This window comes from Suncus etruscus, chromosome 3, assembly GCF_024139225.1.
Source record: "Suncus etruscus isolate mSunEtr1 chromosome 3, mSunEtr1.pri.cur, whole genome shotgun sequence".
Classification (NCBI taxonomy): Eukaryota; Metazoa; Chordata; class Mammalia; order Eulipotyphla; family Soricidae; genus Suncus; species Suncus etruscus.
In genome coordinates, this window is record NC_064850.1 from 33,142,396 (window position 1) to 33,165,483 (window position 23,088).

The window sequence follows — 23,088 nt, forward strand, 5'->3', positions numbered from 1 at the left end:
TTGGATGCCACATAAGAAGAACTGCATCAACAGAAATGGATATTGTGGGGCTCAAAAACACAACAAATAAATTAATATTGGGGTTGCCTTATTTTTTTTAGTTTTTGGATCATACCCAGTGATGCTCAAAGCTTATTCCTGACTCTACTCAGGAATCATTCCAGACTTTGCTTGGAGGACCATATAGGATGCCAGAGACCAAACCCAGGTGAATCACATGCAAGGCAAGCACTGTATTATCACCCAAGCCCCCAAAATAGATATTGTTTCCAAAACTTCACACTACATTTTAGTTTAGCATCTTTCTAAAAGTGGAACACTATTAATAAAGTCACTAGATGGCAAGAAAAACCAATTACAGGGGCTGGAGCAGTGGCGCAGCAGTAGGGCATTTGCCTTGTATAAGCTAACCTAGGATGGACCACAGTTCGATCCCCCAGTGTCCCGTATGGTCCCCTAAGCCAGGAGCAATTTCTGAGTGCATAGCCAGTAGTGTTACTGGGTGTGGCCCCAAAACAAAAAAGGAAAAAAGAAAAGAAAAAGAAAAACGATTACAATTTACAGCACAGGGTCAATTTGATGAGCATCTTCAAAACTGCAGCAGGAAAATATAAATTAGCTAGATATATTCAAGCAAATCCTATGTGGAGGACTGAAATTAAGCTCTTCAGGGATTTCTCTGGGTAGTAAATCAGTAAAGATATAATTTGAAATAAATAAACAATATATCCCACTCCACAATAATAGAAAATAAGGGTTTATGTGTGAGACACAAAGCAAATTAAGTACTTCCAAACAAAATACATTGGAATGATCAGTTAATAAAATTAATGTGAATAATAGAATAAAATTAAGATTTCAAAATATCAAAAAAAGATTTCAAAATATCTTCATATATGCAAAGACTACAAAAAAGATACAAACATATTTGAAAAAATCAGCAATATGTAATAAATGAAAAATAAGATATAGGGGCCGGGCGGTGGCGCTAAAGGTAAGGTGCCTGCCTTACCTGCGCTACCCTAGGACGGACCACGGTTCGATCCCCCGGCGTCCCATATGGTCCCCCAAGCCAGGAGCGACTTCTGAGCGCATAGCCAGGAGTAACCCCTGAGCGTCACCGGGTGTGGCCCAAAAAGCAAAAAAAAAAAAAAAAAAAAAGAAAAATAAGATATAAAATTTAAAACTCAATGGAAGACTGCAGAAGAAAATAATGAATAAAGTTGAAAAAAGAAATGAAAATTAAATTAAGATAATTTTAGAAAACATAAAAGAGAAACATCTAGCTAAGAAGTGAGAAATACAAGTGTCTCGACTTACCCCTTTACAATCAACAACTAGAATATTACATGAAACAAATATTTTCAGACATACTTAACAGGACATGAAGTATGTGGAGCTGAATGAGGGAGAAATAAATAAAATGGGTTCTGAAACTGTCCTAGATTTCATCAATGGTCAGTTATGACACTTATCACAAAAGGTGGAATCCAGCTGACTTGCTTATTTTTGTTTTGTTTTGTTTACTTTTGATTTTTGGGTTACACCCGGCAGGGCTCAGGGGTTACTCCTGGCTCTACGCTCAGAAATCGCTTAGATTTCTGGCAGGCTCGGGAGAGCATATTGGATGCCGAGAGTCTAACTACCAACCTTCTGCATGCAAGGCAAAACACCCTTTTTTCATGCTATATCTCCGACCCCATCTGATTTGATTTGAGAAGCGTGAGCATAGAATTCAGAGAGACTAAATTAACTAGGATTTACAGATCCTGAGTAAGTCTAGTTTTTTATTTCAGTTGATTTTGTTCAGTTTGATTTAGGGATTATAATAGACAGTGCTCAAAACTTATTTCTGTTGGGTCTCAGGACAATACAGGAACCTGGGAATCAAACTCAGGTTGGCTGTGTGCAAGACAAGCACCCTACCCATTGTACTCTCTCTCTAGTCCCTTGAACTAGTTATTTGACTGCTGGGGAAAAAGGAGAGTTAAATTTTAAGTGAGTAATATATGATATGTCAAAATCTATTCTCTATATAGATATTAATAAATCTATAATCTTGCTGTATATATCTGTATATACTTACATATCACTATATATGTGACATTCAAAGAAAGTTGCTTAGAGCTAACATCATTAACAGAGATAATCATCTGGAAATAGTAAGTGAAAGAAAAGGCTTCTAAAAAAAAAGTTAAGCAGACAAAAACAAAATTTCCTTTAACGATAACTAAGAAGCAATAGAGAAAAAAAAATACAAGATGCTTTTATCAGTCTTCATAAATGCCTATCTAGTCTTAATTCTAAACAAAATCTAGGTTGTTTCCATTGAATTAGAATTTTGGTTTTTGTTTGTTTGTTTGTTTGTTTGGGGCCACACCCAGTAGTGTTCAGGGGTTACTCTTGGCTCTGTGCTTAGGAATTACTCCTGGAGGTGTGGGGTCCATATGGGATGCCAGGGATCAAAGCCAAGTCAGCTGTGTGTAAGGCAAATCATTCTACCCATGTACTATGCTCAAGCCCCTGAATTAGAAATATTTATAAAATACTGTTAATGACACTAAGTACTTAGGAAAAAAAAAAACATCCTAATACACAACTAGATGCATCCCATTAATTCCTGCAATTGCAAAACACATCCAAATACTAAAAAGTAATTTTTAGATATATTACTTTTAATGTAAAACTTCAAAAGTAATCTTATATTAAAAAGATTTTTAATGTACCTTTAAAACAGGAGAATTTTTTTTATTATAATAATAATTTTTATTTTGACCAAAGTGGCTTACATATCTTTCACAGTAATATTTTAGGTGCATAGTGACATTGAATCAGGGGAATTCCCACCACCAAAGTTGTCCTCCCTCCACCCCTGTTCCCAGCATGCATCCCATATTCCCTTCATTTACACCCCGGGCTGCTAGTATAATTGGTCCCCTCTGTGTCTAGCTTGTTGTAGATTGGGTATTGATTCTGCTGTCATTGGGTTTGGAATTGGTGTTTAAGTCTGATTATTTTTTATTACCACTTAACGATCATATAACTGTTTGGTCTTGGTACCCTCCACTATTCCCCCCTCAATTTGTGAGGCAGAACAAGATGGTTCAAGTAATGTGGTTCTGTTTGAAAGAAAGAAAAAAATAAAATGAGGCAAAAATCAAACACGCAAAAAATGGGCGGAGTCCTTCTAGAGGCTATAAATATTAATTTAAGAGAAGGGAAAAAGGAAGAGAAACATAACAATACAAAAAAATTCAAACAAAAAATCCAAAAAGCACCATAGCAATAAAGGCAACCACCACACAATAACCACAGTCCTGAAATAAAAACAAAACAAAGCACAAAAAATGAAAAAAAAAATGGGGCCGGAGAGATAGCATGGAGGTAAGACATTTGCCTTCCATGCAGAAGGTCAGTGGTTCGAATCCCAGCGGTCCCCCATGCCTGCCGGGAGCAATTTCTGAGCGTACAGCCAGGAATAACCCCTGAGCGCTGCCGGGTGTGACCCAAACACACACACCCCAAAAACCCACAACAACAATAACAAAACCAAAAAAAAATTACTTTGTGCTGCTTCTTTTTTTTCCCTGCATAGACACAGTAAATATTGGAGAGATTAGAAAGAAAATTCCCTTGGCCTAAGAGATACATGGTTTCTCTGCCCTTGAAATATATTGTCATAGGAATAACTACAGAATCCATACATGTTCGTTTACTCTCCCCTAGGTCCTTTTGTGGTGTATGTAAAACGGGGAATTTTTATAAGTAAAATTTATATATAAACATATAAAATTATATATAAATTTTAAAGGGGAGTCTAAATTAATGGGTTCATTTTATAAGTTGTACATTATTACAAAGATAAATTGCACAATTTGCCAAGCATGCAGAATTTATTAGAGTTAATAATGGTCAAACTATAGAATAAGCCTTCAGAAGATAGTATGTAAGAATAACAAAAAAAGGGGCTGGAGAGATAGCATGGAGGTAAGGCGTTTGTCTTGCATGCAGAAGGTCAGTGGTTCAAATCCTGGCATCCCATATGGTCCCCTGAGCCTGCCAGGAGCAATTTCTGAACATAGAACCAGAAGTAACCCCTGAGTGTTGCCGGGTGTGTCCCAAAAACCAAAAACCAAAAAAAAAAAAAAAATAACAGAAGAAACAGTAATAGAACAAAAAAACTATTACGAATAAGTTAATGGTCACTAGATAAATGCCTTGATATTTAGAAATAATTGAAAGGTCTTTGAAATAGTGAACTCTATTTTTTTTTTTTTTTTTTTTTTTGGTTTTGGGTTACACACAGTAGCACTCAGGTAACGCCTGACTGTGCTCAGAAATCACTCCTGGCAGGCATGGGGGACTATATGAGATGCTGGGATTCGAACCACCATTCATCCTAAATCTGCTGTGTGTAAGGCAAATGCAACCATTGTGCTATCTCTCCAGTCCCTAAAATTTATTTTCGTTGTAATCATGCAACAAAAGTCAAAGATGGCCTGAAATTATTTTCTTTGTATATGAATTAAGCTGACAAAATTATGAAGCCAAAGAGGTAGTGCAGCCTTCGCTACCTAGGTCCTCCAAGCTTGCCAGGAGGAGTGATTTCTGAGTGAAAAGCCAGGAGTAACCCCTGAGTACTATTGGGTGTGGCCCAGAAACAAGAAAAATGGACAAAATTAGGTATAAAAATGAATATTGGTTCATTACTAATCATTCTTACTTCATTCTAATATAAGCAGATTTTAATAACAGATTATAAAATACAAGAACTGCATTTCATATATTTTATAAGCAATGATTATATTTTCAAGATAAAATACTAGTCAAACTTCCTCTTCTCCTATCCCTTCTCGACTTTACTATAAAAGCTTAACTTCTGTTTGATGTGGATTTGTGTAAATAGCCTTTCAGAAAATAATTATTTTCAAAAAGGCAGATTTCCATATTAAACTGAATATTCAATCAATTTAGTAAACTGTCAAAAAAGAATATTTATCATTTCTTCCAACTGGGAAATCCAATAATTTAATAAATTTTAATTGATAAATTATCATTTAAAATCTAGTAAAAAATTCAAAAGTTAAACAATATTTTCTAATTGGTATTTCAAACAGTTTATAGACAGTGAACTTTTAAATTCCAAAATGATTTTTGCCTAATGCATTTTCTCATAATTCCTGGGATGCTCTGAATTTAATCTTTAATCTGTAGCAGTTTCTTGCATGCTCTAACTGCACTTAAAATGGATGAATCCTTTTGAAATATAAACAACCTCCTAAAGTCCATTTTTGGGAGGCAACAGAGCATTGTGGTTATAAACATGAGCTTTTAGTTTTGATAGCACATATACTAAAAACATAAGCTTTTGGAGTGTGACTGACCTGGGTTCCCGCTCTGGCTCCATTTACTAGCTGTGTAACCTGGGGGCAAGTTATTTAACCTCTCTAAGACTCAGTTTCTTTATCTGTAAAATAGAGATAATATCTATTTCATAGTGTTGTTGTGAGGATTAAGGAAATAAGCAGGCTTAGCACAATGCCTAGAACTTACTATGTGTGCAATAACTTATAGCTGTGTTCTGTATGAGCTTATATTTTAAGTAACACATTTCTATGGTCTGTGATAATAAAATATACAAAAAATTTGTAAGTCACTTAGCATAATAAAATTAGTTTTCCTACTACTAAATTTTTGTCTGGGTATATGTACATATATTTATATAAAAAATTCCTCGCAATGTAATTTATCACATTTAGAAAGAGCATTTTTAAAATTAAGAAAGCATCAATATATGTCTTATCTATTAAAGTAAATATGGACACACTTAAAGCATCCTGAATTCCATAACACATTTGGCAAATGATTTTGGTTCTTTGTTCTTTTGGGTCACACCTGGCAGTACTTAGGTCTTACTTCTTGCTCTGTGCTGAGGGATCTCTTCTGGTGGTGCTCAGGAACATATGTAGTGTCAGGGAGTAAACCAGTTTTGGCCATTTGCAAGTGCCTCGTATCCTATACTATCTCTCTAATCCTGACAAATAAGTTTAAAAACAAATGAATATATTTCATAAAATATAATTTCAATTGAAGTACAAAAAGAACACTATTCTCATCTTAAGACAACAAATGAAATTTCAATATAAGGAAATTAAGAAACAGAAAATATGAACAAATAGGACATAAAACTCATGTTCTATAACTGCAATCACTGTCACACAGTAATACAAAATCTAAAAGCAGCACATTTTCCCCAAATGCATAACTTTCCAGTTAAGGTTTATATTATTACTATCAGATTCTTATCAATAAATCATATTAACTTACATTACTCAAGCAATTTATCAGTTATAAATAAATAAAACATCTATCGGTAATCACTTATAAGAGCACTGTGAATCTATTTCTGTAAAATCTGTTATCTACAAAGTTAATTTAACAATTTGAAAAGTGAATAAAATTTTTGAAAAGTTAAACTAATTATCACATATACTACCTTCAAATGATTTTAAAGTATAATTTTCAATTAAAATTTTAAGGATTATAAGTTAATCATATATGCATAGTTCACCATAAAATTTCCTAAATATGTTCTAGGTATAACAATTTCCACAATGCACATAAAAAGCTCTAGGATTATTTAAGGTTTTTAAATTCATTCACAAAAACTGGTAGTAATTTCGGAGATTTACAAGTGAAATTATAATATTATTTGTAATGTTGAATCCTTTGTAACTTTTTATAATATTATTTGTAATGTTGAATCCTTTGTAACTTTGACTTTATGTAAGATAGCTCTTATAGTAATTACAGATTTTCAATAAATATAATTTTTTTTTGTTTGGGGGCCACACCCAGCAATGATCAGGGGTTACTCCTGGCTCTGTGCTCAGAAATCACTCCTGGCAGGCTCAGGGGACCATATGGGATAATGGGAATTAAACCCATGTCTGTCCCGGGTCAGCAGCATGCCAGGCAAACGCCCTGTCACTGTGCTATCTCTCCAGCACCTCAATAAATATAATTTTAAAAGAAGCCTTTAAGTGCATACAGAAATTACTACAACCTTAATTTTCCTAAGATAGTTTCCATTTGTCCTATAAAAATATACTACCTGAAAAGAATAAGTAAATATTTCTAAACATCTAGGAATTATTCCACTGAATTACACTCTCTTTTATTCTAGTAATTAATTCAATTGAAAAGTTCTTCACACAATAATGTTATTACTTTACTGTTATTAATATAATTGTTATTGCTGTTTTTTTATTTTCCTAAATGTATTATCCACCTAGCTCATCTCTACCTGTGAACACTTTTAAGCAACTGTTCAATTTAATGCTGAGAGAGATTTTCAACCATTTCTTGTAGCACACATTTTAAAATCATACTTTTAAAAAACAGAGAAAAAATTCACAAACCTGTCCATCTAAGTCGAATGCTAAACAAGCTATACCATGCGTGTGAATATCCTTTAGAATTGATATGGTCTGCACAGTATATGAGTCCCAAACACAGATATAAGGCTCTTTCCCAACTTGTCCTGTTGCTACCAATACTCGCTCAGGATGCAATGCAAGGCTGCAAAATAAATAAATAAATAGACATATAATTTTTATAATATTTGGTACATATATTTATGTGTACAATAGAAAGCTCACCTTTTGCAATGTAAATATCTTGGATAAAATAACTTCTATAAATATTCATGTTAATAGTTAATATATCAATAATACAAACTTCATAGGCCCACATACTAACATAATGTAGTATGTGAAAACTTCTAAAGAAAAAAACTTTCACAAGACATTTGCAGAGCAACAGTATAAAAATCTGCAGCAACCCTACCATATGTCATTTTTTTATCTGGCACTAGTCCTTTGTTTCATTTTATTCTTTTAGTGAATAAAATTAGACCAAATCTTAAGTTCCAAAAATAGCTATTAGTATCACTCCTATGATAGTAATACTTAGGTTATAAATTTCATTTAAGGGGGGGGGGAAACCTGTCCATAATTCACAGAATCTATGGGTGTTTAAAAACAAGACCTAACAGTAAATATTATGTAAATCATGTCAATATAAATTACTTATATGCATATTTTAATTTAATATTTAATTTAAAATATATAAATTACTTAACAAAATTTTCTACAAATACGGTCAGAATAGTAAATTCCATTTTTGTTTTTGGGCCACACAGATCATTCTCAGGGCTTACTTTAGGGATCACTCATGGCAAGACATGGGGGACTATATGTGGTTCCAGGGATTGAACCCAGGTCAGTAGTAATAATGCAAGTCAAGTGCCCTACCTGGCATACTATCACTCCAGCCCCTATTAAATTCAACTGGAAGCTTTTATTTTTTTGTTTTATGTTTTTTGTTTTTTTGGGCCACACCCTGTGACACTCAGGGGTTACTCCTGGCTATGCACTCAGAAATCGCTCCTGGCTCGGGGGACCATATGGGACTGCCGGGGTCCATGATAGGTCAGCGGCGTGCAAGGCAAACAAATGCCCTACTGCTGTGCCATCACTCCGGCCCAAGGTTATAAACTTCTTAGCATCACTGTAAAAGATAAATTAATAGATGGTAAATGAAGTGGGTATTAAATAACAACCGACTGATTTGATACAGGGATTAAGGAAAAAAGGAGAAATCTAAAATGACTCTTCCTTGGCTTCTGTCTTGTGATAGTATTCTTGAGCTAGGGCAAACTAAGTTAAATGGGAAGGAGAGAAAGGGGAGCTGAATATTGTTTCAACATATGGAAATCAATGTTGTATTTAAAATAATGGACAAAATCCCCACAAGTGTTCATCTAAATAGAAATGGAAAAAGCACTTTGACAACGATGCAGTCATTTTCATTATAGAAACTAGGAAATAAAAAGTATTTCTTCAACCTGATAAAGGGCAACCTGATAAAAGCTAACTGTAGGAACAAGATTACAGCAGGTAGGGAGGGGGTTTGCTTTGAACATAGCATACTCAGGTTCAATCTCTGATCCCCAGCATCCCACATGGTTAGTTCCCAGAGTATTGCCAGGAGTAATTCCTGAGTGCAGAGCTAAGAGTAATCCCTGTGCTGTGACAGATGCCCAGTTCCCCCACGGACTAGGTTGGGGGGAGCAAAAAAAAAAAAAAAAAAGTAATCCGTGAGCATCACCAGTTGTGCTCCCAAAAAACGAACAAAAAACTAACATTAAATTTTACAGTGAAGGCCTAAAAAGTTCTCCCTCTAAGTATAGGAATAAGACAAGTATGCAGTTTTTGTCAATTTCATTCAAATGGCCTTGGATAGTCTGGCTAGAGTAATTAGTAAAGAAACAGAAACAAAAGAAAATTTATTTTTACTTGCTGAAGACATAAAATTTTGTAAAGAAAAATAAAGATGTAAATCCATATTAAACATATACACAAGTGTTAAAAGCAGTATTATTCATAAAAGTCAAAAATGGAAATACTCTCAAGTTTCCCCATTTAATGATATAATAAATAAAAGTGGTATACTCAAGGAGTAGAATGTTATTTGGGAATAAAATAGAATTAAGTACAGGTATGTGGCATTTTACAACATAGATGATCCTTGAAAAGTTTACATTAAGTGAAAGAAAAGAGATCCTTAAAAGCCACATACTGTATGAATCCATTTTTATGACATGTCCAGAACAAGCAAATCTATAAGGTCAGAAAAAGGTTGTCAGGGTTAGAAGGTAGAGGAAAATAGGAGAGGACTGCTAATAGGCACTTTTTTCCTTTATAAGTATGAAAATACCCTGAAATTAGTGTTGATGACTGCACATTTTCATGATCATGCCTTATGGAAGAAGTAAGAATGGAGAGGCCAGATAATTGAGACTTCTAAATTTGTCACTCATCTATATACACGACCCTACTGGTTCATTACATAGGACATTTGCCATCTGATTGGCTTGTCCCACAAAATTTCACTTATATAGGGTGTAAGTAATCAGCAGAAACAACTAAGACCTAAGGGAGGGAGAAACAATTATACATCTAAGTTTATGTCACTGTCAACTGGAGTTGTTTTGTTGGTGTTGCTATGTCAGTCATGGAGGTTGCTGTTGCTGAACTTTCGTTAAACCCATTATTTCTGCTATTAATCCCACAAAAAGTCAACCCGCAGAGCTAGACCGATAGGATGAGTAAATAACAATCTGTAATATCCCACCACCAATGTCCCCAATAGACATCTCATGTTTAATCATATCTTTCTTGCTATTCACAAGAACCTGAAGCCAGATCTGCTATGACATATTCTGGTAAGCCAACCAGGAAGTGCAATAGTTGCAACATAAGAAGAAAAAATTCCCAAAGTAAGAAATGGACTGTACAAACGGACTAGCAGGAAATCACTCTATATGATGGCTCTGGAGCAACATATTTACCAGACATGAGGTTTAGAGAATTTAGAGAATTTAGAGTATTTAGAGTATACTTCCAGAAAGGGCTAAGTTAACTGAGTATCTCCTCATATTCATTCTCATTCCTTCTGAGAAACACTTCTACTAATTTGCTCTCTCTATTTGCTTATCTCCTCCAAGTACTATGATGCCCAGAATAACACCCCAAGAAGACAACTTCTACTTTTACTTCTCAGGAGAGGAAACTTGGCCACCACTCTTCACAGCTGGTGATATTGGCCCAGATTAATGTCATGTCATGTTTATCTTGTCCAGACAATCTGATCTTCCTTTTTTGGATTGTGTGTTGTCAGTAGCCAACTATTAATATTTTCCAGCCATTTTTCCCTTTTTTATTCCCTTTTGCATATCACTCTGTACTATTGACTTGTCTCTTCAATACCTTATAAAGTCTCTTTGATTGGGTTGTCAGACCTCCCACTCAGAGCTCTAGAGTTGCTGAGTTCTTTCTCCCTTTTACCTCATAGTGGCCTGAATTGGCCAATAGTCCTGGGATTGGAAACCCCATTTTTCCAGGTGAGGTCTTTAATAGTCTCTTGTCTTTGTTGTTCTCATAAATTCTTTTCCAAGGATATATACAAACAAGACAGTTCCATGGCTCTGACATCTTTGGCTCCCGAACTGGGACCCAGTGATAAATTCTATTTTCTTGATTTTTCTGGTACTTCTCCAAAGGTGTTCATCCAATGGGTCAAAAACAGACACCATCAAAGTCAAGAAAAGGTAGACGATTGTCTCCAAACATATTTGAAGCTTCCTTTGGAAGATCATGAGGGAAATACCGTCTTCCACACTCTATCTCTGGCTTCTTTCCCTAGGTTCATTCTCTGGGAGCTTTACAACATCTGTTCAGGCCCAGGGGACACAGGGACAGTTTGTTCGTGGGATTCATACCATTAGGTTTTCACCTACTCATTGTCATCATAACATTGTGTTCTTAACCCACTCAGCAGTGGCACTCTGCAAACCACTGGGTTTCCATTCACTTGATAATGGCAACTTAGCAATGATCCCCTGGGTTTTTACCCACTGAGTGTTAGTACTCTGGCCATGGAGTGTAGGGACACCTCATTCATGAGATACAGGCCACTGGTTCTCCTCAGCATTAGCAGGTCTAAAGCTTGGTGAGAATTATGACATCTTACCACTACTCTTCTATATGTGAGTTTCAACAGGGGAACTTCCAAATAGCCTCAGATGATACATCCTAAAATGTCATTTAAAACATATAGGGGAATTTGACTCAGTCTCTGAAGAAAGAATACCTCAACTTTGTATGTACTGAAGCATGACCACAATATATATTGGCAAGTCAGGAAGCATGGCCACAATAGAGAAGTATTACATACAGTTTTGAGACTAGATAGGTTTTGCAGAATAAGAAAGAACATAGGGCCAGACAGATAGCATGGAGGTAGGATGTTTGCCTTGTATGCAGAAGGACGGTGGTTCGAATCCCAGCATCCCATATGGTCCCCTGAGCCTGCCAGGAGCGATTTCTGAGTGTAGAGTCAGGAGTAACCCGAGTGCTGCCGGGTGTGACCAAAAAAAACAAAAACAAAAAATAAATAAAAGAAAGAAAGAAAGAACATAGAGTCCTCTAAGTGCAACTTTTCTTTGCTTTAAATAAAAAGCCTACATGAAATGCCAGGATTTCCAGATGGATATAACTTTATTGGATGCTGTTCTGAGACAGAACTTAAAGATAAGTACTTCCCAACCCGAAACCTTTCCCTTATGCATGCTTCTTTTTTTGTTTGTTTGTTTGTTTTGTTTTTTGGGTCGCACCAGTAGTGCTCAGGGGTTATTCCTGGCTCTGAGCTCAGAAATCACTCCTGGCAGGCTCGGGGGATTATATGGGATGCCAGAAATCAAACCACCATCTGTCCTGCATCAGCAGCATGCAAGGCAAACACCCTACAGCTGTGCTATCTCTCCATCTTCATGCTTCTGAGTGGTCAGATATACCTTGGAATTCTTGACTACCATTAAGTTCAGAAAGTGACTGGTGGGTTACTTGAGCAAAGATTTGTATACATTTGCTTCAGGATGGTCTAGCTACTTATAAGCAATGGTTGCCACAGCTCTGCTAATAGAGAAAGTCTTTAGGTCTTTAAATTAAAGTTGGAGGGGGGGGCTTAATTCTATAATCCTCATCAAAAATATTGCTCCTAGGAAACAAGGGCAGCCTTAGGATGACTAATAGCCATCTCCTCAGATTATCATGTTCTATTAGAAAATCCAGGCACCGTTTTGTTCACAGATGGCAGTTCTTTTATAAACAAGGCAATCCCATATCAGTGGTACAAATCTGCTCTGGGATGCTTGGTCTAATTAGTTGAAGTCATAGTACTGAATAGAATTCAAATATGTCAGAATCTATATAGCTCCAAATATACTTTCTTGTCTTACAGGCACATGCTATTTAATAGAAAAGGGATTTTTTTTTGTTTGTTTTGTTTTGGGGGCACACCTAACAGTGCTCAGGGCTTACTCCTGGCCCTACACTCAAGGATCACTCCTGATTGGCTCAGGGGGCCATATGGAATGCTGAAGACAGAACTCAGAAAAGCTACATGCAAGGCAAATATGCCCTACCTGCTGTACTATTATTCCTATCCTCGGAAAGGATTTTTGACTGTCAAAGAAAACCCCGTTATGTATGGTTATCTTGTATTTCAACTATTAAAAGTTACACATCTGCCTATAAATATTGAAGTCACATTTTGCCAGAGTCACCAACAAAATAATGGCAAGGTGGCAATGGAAAATAAAATGGAATATCAGAAAATAAAAAAGGCAACTCAGAAAACTCTCCAATTAACATTCTTGGTCTTAGTCTCTCAATCATGTCATGGGAAACTTTTCCCACCTATACAGAGGAGGCATGATCTGCATACCTCCTCTGAATCCTTATTTTGTCTGGAAATACATTATTTAAGGTTTGGACCAAATTTTTCAGAGAGAAGTGGCAATTAGACTTTATTTGATTGTCCCACAAGATGAGTTCAAATACTTGCTGTTCTTGGTGGACACCTTTACCAGATGGATAAAGACTTTCCCTATAATATTAAAATTACCCAATTAACTAAGGTATTTATCAGAAAATGTTAAGATTTTGCCTACATTACAACTTCCAAAGTTGAATTTCTTTCACTGCAAAGATAACCTAGCAGGTGGCCAAAGCTCTGGGGATTAAGTAGTATTTATATTCTGCCTAGAGTCTTTAATGACAAGTAAAAATAGAAAAAGTGAATCAGATCTTAAAAACACAAATCAGAAGGTTATGTCAAGAAACTTCTCAAAACTGATGATAATTCTCCCTCTTGCTTAGCTTCAAATGTACATTACCCTTTTCACTGGCATGGGTATTAGCCCCTTCAAACTGCTATATGGGAAAGCTTCGTCTGCACTGACATGTTAATGATATGAGAATTCTTTGCTGCTAAGACATACTTGTGCTCCTTTCAACAGGTTCTATGAGAGTTTGGTAAAAAAAAAAAAAATACTCCCTGAGACTAAGTGTGCACCTGTAAACTTTTTATTCCTCACAAATCCTAGCACTGGTTAAAACTGACTAAGGTGGACCACATTCACTGGAATTATAAACTCTCTGAAAGGACATTTTTTCCAGTCTTCTCTCTAGTTCCACAGTATCAAGTTCCCTGGGATTCCAAACTTGATTCTTCACTCTCAAGTGAAAGAGTGGATTGGTCCATTACAAAGAGGGAAAGAACTCTGACTATAACAGTTCTTCATCACTGGAGAGAGAGGAACCCTGACTCTAATATTGACCAGAAGACCAGAGTACAGCAACATCAACATCTAGGACTAAAGTAAACCTCTTCAAAGTCTCCCTTAAAGTATATGAGCAGTGACCTCATCTTCAGATCTATGAGTACCATGTACATCCTCAATTTTCTACCTAGTTGTGCACATGTAATAATAATATAATAATAATAATAATATAGGTTGGCTTTGAAACCACCAACTATTGCTGTATTCCTATTGATTTCAAATCTATTATCAGTTATTCCAAGCATGTTGCTCGTCCACCAAGGTATATAAATATATAGGAGTGTAGTTTGTCCTGATGCACATATCCCTTGATAATTAATAAATGACCAGCTCTGTCTTTTGTAATTTTTTTATCCTGAATTCATATTATCCAGTAAAACATCCCTGCCTTTTTAAGGGAGTATTTTGTTTGAAATATTGTCTTCCACTGTTTTGTTATAAATCTGTTTTCCCTGACTATTCAAGTGTGTTGTCTGTAGGTAGCAGGAAGTTGAATCTGTTTTCTAATCTATGCTGTCACTCCATGTCTTGAAGTTGATACAGTTAGGGCACTGCCATTGAATGAGATTATCATGGTTTGTTTTTATTTTTGCCGTATTTCTGTAGAAATTTGGTGTGTTTGTGCGATTTATCTTTTCAGTTCTTACAAAATTGGTTTTGAGTCTAAGAAGTTTCTGAGCTGTCATTTCTCCCATAAATGTCTATGTCATGTCTTCAAATATTAATGATACTCTGGCTGAGTATAGTATTCTTGATACTGAATTATCATTCACTTTTTTAAATATATAATTTTTATTTTGATCATAGTGGCTCACATATCACAGTAATATTTTAGGTACATAGTAACATTAAATCAGGGAAACTCCCATCACCAAATTTGTCCTCCCTCCACCCCTGTTCCCATCTTGCATCCCATTTTCCCCACCCTCACCCCCTGGGCTGCTAGACTCATTCACTTTTTATATATTATCATTGTCTTCATGACTACAGGGTTTCATTTAATAGGTCTGCAGTGAATCTCAAGGATGGTCCTTTATTTGTAATTTCCTTCCTTGATCTTGTTTCTTTCAATTTAATCTTTAATTTTAGTCATTCTGATTAGGATATGTCTCAGAGTATTTTTATTTGGGTCTCTTTTAGCTGGTATCCTTTGGGTGTCTTGAATCTGGATGCACGTACTCTTCAAGTCTGGGAACTTCTCAACTATGATTTCTTTCACTAATACTTCTTCAGAGTTGCCATTCTGTTCCTCCAGAACTCTGATAATTCCTCTTAAGAATTCCAAAGTTTTCTCACCTGCTACTATTTACTTTGCTTTTTTTCATCTTGTACGGTTTTCTAGAGGTTTTCTGCAATTTATAGTGAAGTTCACTGATTTTATCTTCTGTTACTATTACTTTGTAGCTAAGGCCCCTCAGGGTTTTCATTTCACCTATCAAATTCTTTAGTTCTGTCATTTTTGATAGTTTTCACACACCTTTGTGTATTTTACTGGTTGTCCACTGTTTCTTTAAGATTATTGAGCATCTTCAACATTTCCTCTCTAAGATCCTTATCTGAAAGGTTATACACCTGGTTATTACCCCTTGAATCTTCAGGGCTACTATCTTCACTCATTAAGTATGGTGGGATTCTGTGCTTGCTAATGGTCTTTAATTTGGAGGGGCAGAATCTAACTGTGTTTTCTGTATGTTATGGAAAAGCGGATATCACGTGGCTATACTAGTGACTGCTGCACTTCTGGGAGGCCCTAAAGATGCTCCTGTTGTTTTAGGGAGATGTGTCTTAAAGATTCCATAACAATCACAAGTCCCCATTGGGTGGTGGTGCAAGAAGGAGTAGGGTGCCGCTTAAGATGCACCTCGAGAGAGTGCAGCAAAATGGTAGGGATTAACATATTTGGCTTAGCCAGTCACAGCATCCAGAAGTGTCCAGGCAGATACCTAGTTTCTTTGTTTTTTGGGCCATCCCTGCTATGCTCAAGACTTACTCCTGGCTCTGTGCTCAGGGATCACTCCTAGTAGTATGGAGGATGAGAGATCATACCCACATCAGCCACATACAAGGCAAGCATCTTACCCACTGTATTACTTGGGCCCAAGATTTGCTCTGGTTTTGTTTTTATTTTTTGTTTTTGGGCCACACCAGTGACACTCAGGTTACTCCTGGATATGCGCTCAGAAATCGCTCCTGGCTTGGGGGAACCATATGGGATGCCAGGGATCGAACCCAGATTCGTCCTGGGTCAGCCATGTGCAAGGCAAATGCCCTACTGATGCACAATCACTCCAGCCCCACCAAGGTTTGTTCTTCTAAAAAAAAAAGATCACAGATAAATCAAGTTCATACAGTAGGTTTTAGAATCACATTTTTAAATATTAAAAAACACCCTTCAAAAATACTCTGAGGAAGCGGAAGGGATGCCTGCCTGCCATAGAGGCAGGCAGGAGTGAGAGAAGGGTAAGGAGAAAACTAGTGACACTGTGGCAGGAAATGTGCAGTGGTGAAGGGATGGTATTGGGCAGTGAATGACTGAAACTCAATCATAACAACTCTGTAACTGTGTAATTTAATCAAAGAACTTATTTAATTAAAATAGACAAATAAAAATACTTCTTTGGGCTGGAGAGAGAGCATGGAGGTAAGGTATTTGCCTTGCATGCAGAAGGGCAGTGGTTCGAATCCCGGCATCTCATATGGTCCTCCGTGCTTGCCAGGAGCAATTTCTGAGCGTAGAGCCAGAAGTAATCCTGAGCGCTGCGGGTATGACCCAAAAACCAAAAATAAAAATAAAATACTTCTTCACAGGACTTCTAAAACTCCACACTATACTTATTTTCTTCCTGCCTTTCTGGCTATGAGTGGCTACATCTTGGTCAGCTATATTCCATTTCCTCTATACTTAAATGTTGAGCTACCACAGTGTCCTTTATTTTCCAGGCACATCTAGATGTATTCAGGGATCCTCCTGGATCTACACTCAGGGATGACTCCTGGGCTTGACCCTAAGTCAGCCATGAGTAAGGTTAGTGCCCTATCTCCATAGCTCATAGGAATCCATTAAGAGAGAGGTGTTGAGGTTCTTGGAAGAGGAAAGAGGGTATACTGGTGAAGGGTGTGTGTTAGAATTATGAACATGAAAAATCAATATTAATAGTATTTAAACCACAGAATCTCAGTTAATAAATTTTATTTTAAATAGTACCCTTTTAAGACTTTCTGTCTATACTTCTTCCTTCAGTTATCTTATTCTGATTCATGACTTTAAACTTTATCTATAAGGCTGATGACACCCAAATTTATACCAATCTAACTATTTAACTTAATATAGACACGTTCAACTGTCTAATTTACAATCCCATTTGGTTTTCGTTTAGTATCTCAAACTGAATACTTCTTTTTTTTGTTTGTTTGTTTGTTTGGTATTTGGGCCACACCCGGCAGTGCTCAGGGGTTACTCCTGGCTGTCTGCTCAGAAATAGCTCCTGGCAGGCACGGGGGACCATATGAGACACCGGGATTCGAACCAACCACCTTTGGTTCTGGATCGGCTGCTTGCAAGGCAAACGCCGCTGTGCTATCTCTCCGGACCCAACTGAATACTTCTTAAAGCAGAGCTCATAATCTTCTCTTCTCCCACCAATAAAACAGAAATCAGTAACTGGCAATATAATTCTTTCAGTATTTCTGGCTAAAAACTGTTATCATTGACCTTTATTTTTCTTCCATAATTTCTATCTGATCCATGAGTATATCATTATGTCTCAATCTTTCAATTATATGCATCTCATTACTTCCACTATTAGCACTTAGGCCTGAACCATCACTATCTATTGTCTAGATTACTGCAGCCAATACTGAAGTGGTATGTTTCCATCATACTCCCCTTCCTCAGTCTTCTCTCTATGGAGGATTGAGAGTGATCCTGCTAATTAGTGAAACTGTGGCATTAATTTGATTAAATTGTTCCAATAATCTCCAGTTTTACAGATTAAAGTTGTCTCAGTTGTTCAGAAGGTTTTAGACAATCTACACCAACCTACACCAATCCATTACTTCATTAAATTTCACTTCTCACTTCCACCAAAATTTACATCACCCCAAGACATCCTTTTTTACTATTCCTCTAACACACAAGGCATTCCAGTCCAGCCTTTTCACTTGATAATCCATTTGCCTACCTACAATGTCTTTTCTCAAATCTCCACACAGTATAACTTCAAGTCTGTTATGCAAGTATTACTTGATACTTTACAAAAAATTGTTCTGGCCATCTCAGATTATCCAAATGCTTCCCAATAGCTGCTATAAGCTAAATATTCACATATAAAATATGCATTTGGTGTATATATAGGCTACATTTTATTTATACTATATATTTTATATGTTTATAAATATAAAATTATTTTATATCTTCCCCTCACAGATAAAAGCTTCATAAAGTTTGGGAATATTCCCAAAAAGTATATGGGAATTGAAGAGAGAACTCAATAAGATAGAGTACAATTTTGCCACAGGAGGGTTCAACAACCAGCACAGCATGGTTTCCAGAGCACTACTAGGAGCAACCCCTACTATCAGTTACTTCCCCCAAAAGAAAGAACTTCATTTGGTTCACTACTGTACCTGTCTACTGGTTTAAAATAGTCCTAGTAAATAACAAACATAAGTAATATAATAATAAATATAAGTTTTATATAAGTAATTCTCAATTTTTACTGCTTCTATTATGCTATTATATACTATATAGTATAGTATAGTATATACTATACTATTTCTACAATAATTTGCACTCTAGACACCACTCACAGTGTCATAAGTTAGGAATAACCTGTAGTCTAGACACCACTTACAATGTCTTGTAAGGAATGGCCAAATAGTGATAAATGATAATAAATCAAAAATGCTGAGAGCTAATAAATGACCTATTGACCACTGGATCTGGCAGTGGGGGGGAGAGGGGGCAGGAGGATCACGAGTGATCCCATAAGAGATACAGAGATAATTAGTGAGACAGAGTGGATCACGACTAAATTGGAGAAAAAGAACTGTACAAAGAATTCTTTCAAAAAAATGTTTTTGGAGAGATGGGACTTTCCAAGCAGTGTAGAGAGAACCCTCAAGCCACTCAATCAACTAGGTCAGACATCTTTTTTTTTTGTTTTTTGTTTTTTGTTGTTGTTTTTTTGTTTTTGGGTCACACTCAGCAGTGCTCAGGGTTACTCCTGATTCTTTTTTTTTTTTTTTTTTTTTTTTTTGGTTTGTTGGGCCACACCCGTTTGACGCTCAGGGGTTACTCCTGGCTATGTGCTCAGAAATCGCCCCTGGCTTGGGAGGACCATATGGGACGCCGGGGGATCGAACCGTGGTCCTTCCTTGGCTAGCGCTTGCAAGGCAGACACCTTACCTCCAGCGCCACCTACCCGGCCCCTACTCCTGATTCTATGCTCAGAAATCGCTCCTGGAAGGCACAGAGAACCATATGGGATGCCGGGATTCGAACCACTGTCCTTCTGCATGAAAGGCAAATGCCTTACCTCCATGCTATCTCTCTGCCCCCCCCCCTTTTTTTTGGTTTTTGGGTCACACCCTAGGTCAGACATCTTAATGCATGGGCTTGAAGATATGGGGTCCTGCTCTCAAACCCTCAGGTGTCAGAGACTCCCAGGGCCACCAGAGCAGTACTAGGGTGAATTTTTCTCTTTTGCTCTTTTAATGTAAGATCACTACATATGCTACATCTTTCCAAAATCCTCATTTCTGGGTTAAAATCATGTTTAGTTGTGTGCAAGGAAAACACAGTATTATTTTTCATCTTATGACTATGTTTTCAACTTTGAATACATTAAGTCAGACATTCTTGCACAAAGAAGATGTGCAATAAATTCCTTTGATGAGTAGGAAGACCTTGAAAGAACAGTAAGTTCTTAGTAGTTTCTAAGAATTTATTATTGTGCATAATTTTCTTAATTTATATTAAAAACATTACATTTTATAGTTATCTACATATGTAACAGAAGACATTATAAAATAAAGGAAATAGTTACCATGTAAATATACAATTATTCATTTTCCTGAATTAAATACATTTTAATATGTATTTATGACAATTTTAAATAATTCTAATTAATTCCTACTTTATATATATATATATATATATATATATATATATATATACAGATCTCTTTATTCTATCCCTTATATTATTCAGTACTTAGAAACAAAAAGTGATTTTTTTATATCCAGATAGAATAATGAAGTCTTGGGGAAGAGAATTATTATGTAGACTATAAGCATAGGTATTTCCCCAAATTTGTATGCATTCTAACATTTTCTAATATTTGAATATTAAATCAATTTACATCATACTTAGAAAAATTCTGATGTCCAATTTGAGGGGAGGATTTATAGTCATTTATCAAACCGCTATGTTAAGAATTGTTGTCATGTTTGTGATAGGACATAGACTGGCAACATGCTTCCTCAAAAAAAGGCACTTTTAAGAAACAAAGATTCCTAAGTTCAAACCTTTGTGAATTCTGACTCAATGCTTCTGAGCAAAAGGAGAGAAATTAGCAAAAAATCTCTGCAGTGATTCTCATGGTCTTCCAGATTTGGGAAATATTGACTAAACACCTGGAAATACTAAGTAAACAAGTGGTTTTACAGTAAATCTTGCCATACTTAAAAACATATTACCTGGGGCCCGAAAGATAGCATGGAGGTAAGGCATTTGCCTTGCATGCAGGACGGTTCAATCCCAGCATCCCATATGGTCCCCCATGCCTGCCAGGGGCAATTCTGAGCGCAGAGCCAGGAGTAACCCCTGAACGCTGCCGGGTGTGACCCCCCCCCAAAAAAAAGAAAAAACTTATTACCCCAGAACAAGAGAGAAATTACAGAGGGTAAAACTGGACTCAGGTTTAACCCTCAGTACCATCCCCCAGGCCCAACCAAAAGTGATCTGTGATCACGGAGAGAGTAAACTCTGGACACCACTGAGTGTGGCCCAAAAACTGGGGAAAAAATTGCTACTCTGAATTAATATAAAGACAAAATAAAAATTGCTCCGCCATTGAAATATAAAATCTGAACTGCTTTCCAACTACAATTTTAACCTATGTTAAATAAGGTTTCTATACCATAAACACAGAGCTATTAAAAATCACTTGTATGTATTCTAGTGAGGCTGATCAGTTTTCTGCTTAAGCCCACCACCTACATAGATCAATTTTGAATGAGGGAGTGGGGAGAACACCACTTCCTACAAGTGCATTTCTGCTACTACATCTTTCATTTTAGTAAAAATTCATTTCTAGACTTTTGAAGTATTGTTCTAAATTGAAACCATATAAAACTGTATATTTTCAAAGTATTTCAAATGCATCTACATGCCATTTAGACTCATCACTATCTCATGAGGTGTTTTCCCCATTTTTAGGGAGAATAAAAACCCTCTTTATTCCATAAGTACAATATACATAAGTAACCTAGTTATTTCAGTGTGAATGCTCACTTGATTAAGAAAACCAGAGACAGCACCCAAATTCACCAGCCTGGTGAAAAATATCTGAAAATTGCCGAGAACAACCTCTACTTCAAAAACAAATCTGTCAAAATGTATTGTGGGAAGTAACTAGAAAAATAAAATTTGAAAGCTATTGTATTCTTTGAGAGAACATTTGGCAAAAATTATAAAATATAAGTCAAGTTACAGCTGCCTATTTCATACTAAAACTGGTATAGCTAGTAGATTTTAGAAGTTAATACTTAACTTGAGAATTTTATTGCTACAAATTGAGAAATTTACAAATTTTACAAATTTATTGCTAAGACAGAGAAAAGTAAAAGTGACCCTAAATTCTGTGTATTAATTCTACCAGTAAAATAATTTCTAAAATAAGCAGTTTTATAAAACATAACCAAAGGATAAATAGTTAGAGATGTACATGGAGACACATGGCAAAAGGAAACAAGCTAACTATCAGTTACATAGACAAAACAGTCATGTGGCACTATCACTAGCAATCCTAAATGAGAGTAAAAGGACAAGGACTGGTATGCAAATGCTACCTACCGTGGTCATGGCTAGATTGAAAGGCCAGCACTACAATCTTTCAAAACTTAAGGACATGACCTCCACTTTTTGAATTCTCTTGGGCTCAGATTAAGGCATATTTGACCATTCAGTTTCACCTATGTTTCAGGCAAATAAGGCAAGAAACCAGAAGGTCAAAGCAGTACTGAATTTTTATAACTAAAGCTAACATTACAACATTGTTCTCCACCAGGCATCACATTTATAAATGTTATGCTTACTGCTGGGACATAATTGAAAACTCACTGGAGTCATTTCTATTTAAAAACTGAACTGGGATTGGGGAAGGATAGAAGTGTTTGTACATGTACCTGATCTATTACACACACACACACACACACACACACACACACACACACACACACACGGCTGATTTGTCATTTTGTTTGAAAGAAAATTTTTAGAGCCTTTTGATTTTCTAATTTATAGTGCTATATTAAATTTGTGCTACCAATGTCAAGATCCTAGAAGATCCAGATTTTACTGACCTATTACAAATTTTCAGAAAACCTTTTTATTGTTATAAAACATCTTAAGGATGAATTATTTGCATAAAATCACAAGTAACAAATTATGGTACAAGTTGAGTAATTTATAGGAAAATATGTGGTCGTGCCACTAAGTGTTCAAGAAAGCAAAAACATTACCCTCCTAGAACTTACCGAAGTACAATCATAAAAATTCAAAATAGTATGGCATAGCAGTTTCTAATGATGGGAGAAGAAACTAAACATCACTTATC

The 23,088-nt window shown here is 36.1% G+C and overlaps 1 protein-coding gene across 1 annotated transcript in view; it reads right to left on the reverse strand.

The window, feature by feature from the left end:
- EML5 (EMAP like 5) overlaps positions 1 to 23,088 on the reverse strand; it is a 219,618-nt gene that overhangs the window by 194,543 nt on the left and 1,987 nt on the right. Inside the window, exon 2 of the mRNA XM_049769917.1 lies at positions 7,422 to 7,581. Within this exon, the coding sequence (XP_049625874.1) occupies positions 7,422 to 7,581 (160 nt within the window). The remainder of the gene's footprint in view (positions 1 to 7,421; positions 7,582 to 23,088) is intronic.